The sequence below is a fragment of the Pholcus phalangioides genome, unplaced genomic scaffold, assembly GCF_987345545.1.
Source record: "Pholcus phalangioides strain wild (caught in Gottingen) unplaced genomic scaffold, Ppha-v1.0 ptg000022l_1, whole genome shotgun sequence".
Classification (NCBI taxonomy): domain Eukaryota; kingdom Metazoa; phylum Arthropoda; class Arachnida; order Araneae; family Pholcidae; genus Pholcus; species Pholcus phalangioides.
The window spans coordinates 9,129,073-9,134,783 of NW_028301615.1; the positions used below are offsets into that span (position 1 = coordinate 9,129,073).

Consider the following 5,711-nt stretch of genomic DNA (forward strand, 5'->3'; position numbering starts at 1 on the left):
ATAATGGTTGTATAAATTGTAAATAAAACATGTAAATAATTAACAATCGCTATATTCTACTTGTGAGCGAGCCTACCGGACAACGTTGCGCCCCCAACGCGTAACAGTGGTGAAATGTTTTTTTTGAACATGTGAGATGCAAGTTGCTGTTTCCCTTTCCCGACCACGTTGTTTGTGCTACGACCGTGAACTTGCGTGCGTTTTCGGCTACCGGCGTTTTACGGTTTCCGATGAAAACAGATGCTGTCATCTCACCTTCTGAAGATGTTGTCAAGCATACGGTAGACTCTTTTTGAACTTTTCTTGATTTGTGTGTCGCAAACGCCACGATGTCAACGACTCAACCCGAATCGATGGAAATCAACCCAGTCGCGGTAAAAATGCCTCCGTTCTGGCGAAATCGCCCGGAATTGTGGTTCAAACAGATCGAATCGCAATTTTTGCTCTCCAAAATTAGCGCTGACTCGACGAAATTCAACTATGTAATTACTAGTTTAGATCAGCAGGAACTCTCTGTCATTTCGGATATCTTAATGAATCCACCGGCTCAAAATAGCTATGATGCCCTGAAATTGCGGTTGATATCCCAGTATGCCGATTCCGAATCTTCTAAGTTAAAGGCTCTTTTGCAAGGCCTAGTTTTGGGTGACAAGCGCCCGTCACGTTTGCTATTGGAGATGCGCGATTTAGCTGGCAAGCATTTTGATGATAAAGTTTTGAAAACCTTTGGTTACAACAATTGCCAGTAGCTGTTCAGCAGATATTAGCCGTAAGCACTGACGACTTGCCGAAGCTTGCGGAGATAGCAGACGGCATATTGGGCGTTACCAAGCCCACTGAAGCCAGTTCAGTCCAGCCGTGTCCAATCGATACCAGATTAGATGAGATCTGCACTCGCCTGTCTAGATTAGAAACTAAACCTCATGGTCAGCGTTTTCGTTATCGTTCGCGATCTAGGTCTCGCCAATCTCTCTCAGCGGGACAGACATCTCAAATTTGCTGGTACCACAGGAAATTCAGAGAAAAAGCGCACAAAGGCACAGCGCCCTGCTCTTACAAGCACTCAAAAAACGAGTAGAGCATTCGTTGGGGGCGCACAGCGAAAATGCTAATATTGCAAGTCGCCTATTTGTGTATGATCGTAAAAACGGATTGTACGTCCTTGTTGATACTGGAGCATCGGTATCTGTGTTACCCGCTGAAAAATCTGAATTGTCAAACAAAACCAATTCCTTTCAGTTAACTGTTGCTCATGACACTCAGATTCCTACATTTGGTACTAAGATACTGAACTTGGACTTAGGTCTGCATAAGAATTTCGTTTGGAAATTTGTTGTGGCCTCAATCACTAAGCCAATCCTAGGCGCTGATTTTCTAGGCGTCGATACAGCTTTTTGGTTGACAAATGTCGATTAGTTTCACAAGATTCAAAATTGTCCATATCCGGATCCAGGGCAGAAGTACCCTCCACTGGTGTGACATTTGCTATGCATGATACTACTGATTATCATAAGCTGTTATCCAAATTTCCCGAACTGACTAAGATAAATTTCTCGACCAAGTCTGTTAAACATAACGTTACGCATTTTATCGAGACAACAGGCCCACCTGTGTTTGCCAAGGCCAGATGTTTGGCACAGGACAAGCTTACTATCGCTAAACTCGAATTCGCTTACATGGAAAGTCAAGGTTGGTGTCGCCCCTCAAAAAGCAATTGGGCCAGCCCTTTGCATATGGTTGCGAAAGCAGATGGAGGATGGCGTTGTTGCGGGGATTATCGCATGTTAAATGCCAGAACGAAACCCGACCGCTACCCAATTCCACACGTGCATGACTTTGCTAATTTTCTCGCTGGAAAAACGATATTTAGTACCCTTGACTTGGTTAAAGCCTACTACCAGATTCCTGTACAGCCAGCCCATATTGAGAAGACGGCAGTCATCACTCCATTCGGACTGTACGAGTTTCTTTACATGCCTTTCGGTTTGTGCAATGCCGGTCAAACACTACAAAGATTCATGAACTCTGTACTTCAGGAATTTGACTTTTGTTTTCCTTACTTGGATGATGTACTCATCGCTTCGACGTCTCCAGAGGAACATCTCGTTCACTTAAGATACATTTTCGAGAAATTCTCCGAATTCGGAATTGTCTTGAATATTGATAAGTGCATTTTCGGAAAATCTGAAGTAGCATTTTTAGGACATACTGTAAGTGAGCACGGTATCAAACCATTGGAAAATAAAGTTGAAGCTATCCTGAACTATCCACAACCGCAGACCATCCAAGAGCTGCGCCGATTTCTCGGGATGCTTAATTTTTACAGACGCTTCATCCTAAACGCCGCAAAAAAGCAAATTTTGCTCAACGCGTATCTTAAAGATAGCAAAAGGCACGATAAACGTCTCATCCAATGGACTGAAGAATCCAAAATCGCCTTTGAAAATTGCAAGACTGATTTGGCTAATATAACCCTTTTGTCATATCCACAGCAAAGTTCTGCGTTGGCACTGAGGGTCGATGGATCCGACTATGCGATTGGAGGTGCCCTTCAACAACAAGTTGGAAATGACTGGCAACCCATCGCATTTTTCTCTCGTAAATTGTCAAAATCTGAGCAGAACTACAGTGCGTTCGAAGGGAGAACTATTAGCCATATACGCTGCTATAAAGCATTTTTTATACCTATTAGAAGGACGGCACTTTATAATTTTTAGTGACCATAAACCATTGTCCTATGCCTTCAATCACATCAGTAAGAACAACTCAGCCAGGCAGATAAGGTATCTGGACTTTATATCGCAATACTCCACCGATATTCGTCATATATCTGGTGTTGAAAATGTTGTTGCTGACGCTTTTTCCCGTATCAGTTCGATCGAATCTCCTTCTCCTCTCAATTATAAGGAAATTGCCAAAGCTCAAAGGGAAGATGAAGAGTTGGAACAACTTCGCACTTCTACTAGCTTAGAGTTCAAACCCATGCTGATCAACAGCGAAATTGAAATTTTATGCGACGTTTCAACTGGAAAGGTTAGACCTTACATTCCTGAACCATTCAGACTTGAAGCATTCAGCACTGTCAACAACTTGAATCATCGTGGTAAACGAGCTACTGAAAACTTGCTCTGCAGCCGTTTTGTTTGGAAAGATATGAAAAAAGACTGTGCAGAATGGTGCAAGACTTGTCTTGCATGCCAAAAATCTAAAATCCTCAAACACACCAAAGCGCCACTTGGAAAATTCCCGTTGTGTGATAAACGTTTTAGACATGTGCACATAGACATTGTGGGACCACTCCCACCCTCCCGTGGATTCCGGTACTGCCTAACAATAGTGGATCGTTTCACTCGATGGCCGGAAGTTATTCCCATGGAGGACATGACAGCAGAAACTGTTGCAAGATGTTTCTTTTCAGGTTGGATCAGCCGTTTTGGTACCCCTGAAACTATCACCAGTGATCAAGGTCGACAGTTTGAAAGTTCCATGTTTCGAGCCCCTGCTACAATTCTTGGTATTAAAAGAATTCGTACCACACCATATCATCCGGCCGCAAATGGTTGTGTTGAACGTTTTTATCGTGACCTGAAGACAGCGTTACGCTGCCTCGAAACTGACCACTGGACCAACATGCTTCCTAACGTTCTTCTAGGTATCCGCTCGTGTGTAAAGGAGGACATCGAAGCTTCATCAGCAGAACTCGTCTATGGGACGCCACTTCGCTTACCTGGGGAGTTTTTCCAGCTCTCCAACGATATTCCGCCCGATGAATTTGTGGAAACACTTCGCAACACTATGTCGCAAATTCGTCCAGTTCCTACAACCACACATGGCTCGCAAAAAATCTTCTGGCATCCATGCTCTAGATGACTGTTCTCATGTTTTTGTGCGATGTGACGCAGTTAAGCCTACTTTGCGGCCGCCTTATGATGGCCCTTACGCGGTCATCAGCAGAGGTGATAGACATTTCACATTGCAGTTCCCGGACCGTGTCACTACCATAAGTGTTGACAGACTGAAACCTGCCTTCTCAATGAAGCCAAAGGACATAATTTCGATTCCACGGAAGACTGTACCCTCAGGCCAAAAAGAAATGGAACTGCGTTCCGGAAAGAAAGTGCGTTTTATAATTCGTCGAGAGCCTATGATCCTCTCGACTGGGAGGGGGTCATGTAGCGACCCTTTTTCAACTGTTTATTATCATTCTTTTTTATTATTATTATTATTTATGTCAGTGTGGCAACATGTGTATTTTTATGTAGTCAAAGCCGACTTTCATTATTGTTTGTTTTGCATTCGGCTTCTCCGTACGTCTGCCACACGCTCCTGCTATTAAAGTTATAATGGTTGTATAAATTGTAAATAAAACATGTAAATAATCAATCATATATATTGCTGTCCCGCCCCTAGAGGCATACAGCGGGAAAACATGTAAATAATTAACAATCGCTATATTATACTTGTGAGCGAGCCTACCGAACGACGCCGCGCCCCCAACGCGTAACATATCTTTTGGCGCGTCGGGTTGGAAGAGGCGACGTTTTGCCACGTTGGTTTACTCCCGGTGGATTCTTTCAGGTCCATCATTGGTCGTATGTCGGGATCTTCTAGTTGGGCCTTTCGGGTGTTCTCATCGCTCCACGGATCGTCACTTGATACTTGTGATGTTATCTGTCTCACTAGAGGTTTCACCGGCGCTTACTTCTCCTCTGCCTTGAGACAATGGTGACAGTTTTGTGGACACGGTCTTCTCGATAGAGCGTCGGCATTTCCGTGTGAGGCTGCTTTATGATGCTGGATCTCTATATCGTATTCCTGCAACCGTTGTATCCATCGAGCGACTTGACCCTCGGGGTTCTTCAGCCAGCTCAAGGAGGCGTGATCCGTGCGAAGGAGAAATTTTCGACCGTAGAGATAGAGATGGAAATGCTCGACGGCCTTGACGATTGCGAGCAGCTCTTTCCTTGTGACGCAATAATTTCTTTCGGGCTTGGACAAGCTCTTGCTGAAGTAGGCAGTGACGTGTTCTTTGCCGTCCACTTCTTGCGATAGAACAGCTCCGATCCCGTTGTTACTTGCGTCCGTGTCGAGGATAAATTCTCTCTCCGCTCGTGCAACGCCAATATTGGAGCCGATGTTAGGGCTTGTTTTAGAGATGTGAAAGCCCTTTCGCATTCGTCAGTCCACAAGAATTTTTGCTTCGCTTCAGTGAGACGGTGGAGGGGTCTCGCTATCTTAGAGAAGCCTTGGACGAATTTTCGGTAATACGTGCAAAGTCCCAGGAAGCTCCGAAGCTCGTGCACATTCTCTGGTCGCTTCCAGTCTTCTACGGTTTTATTCTTCTCAGGATCTGTCATTATTCCTTATCGGGAGATGATGTGACCCAGGTAGGTGACTTCGTGTATAAACAGACACGGCACTTTGTCGAGCTCAGTTTCAAGTTGGCATCTCTCAGCTCAAATTCTCTAGATGTTCTGAGAATGTCCTCCCCACAATGATTATGTCGTCTAAGTACACGATTCGTACGACAGTCCATGTAAAACGGTCTCCATCAGTCGTTCAAAAGTGGCTGGGGCGTTGCACAGGCCAAACGGCATCACCTTGAACTGCCACAGTCCTTGTCCGGTCGTGAAAGCCGTCTTTTCTTGATCCTCCGGGTGTATTTTCACTTGCCAATATGCACTCTTCAGGTCCAGGGTAGAGAACCACTG

At 44.7% G+C, this 5,711-nt stretch overlaps 1 protein-coding gene across 1 annotated transcript; it reads left to right on the plus strand.

Annotated features, from left to right (window-relative positions):
* Nucleotides 1–329: 329 nt before the first annotated feature.
* On the plus strand, nucleotides 330–749 carry LOC149069432 (uncharacterized). The gene has a single exon (XM_089250058.1). It carries the CDS (start codon nucleotides 330–332, stop codon nucleotides 747–749), a length of 420 nt encoding a protein of 139 aa, XP_089106184.1.
* The last annotated feature ends 4,962 nt before the right edge of the window (nucleotides 750–5,711 follow it).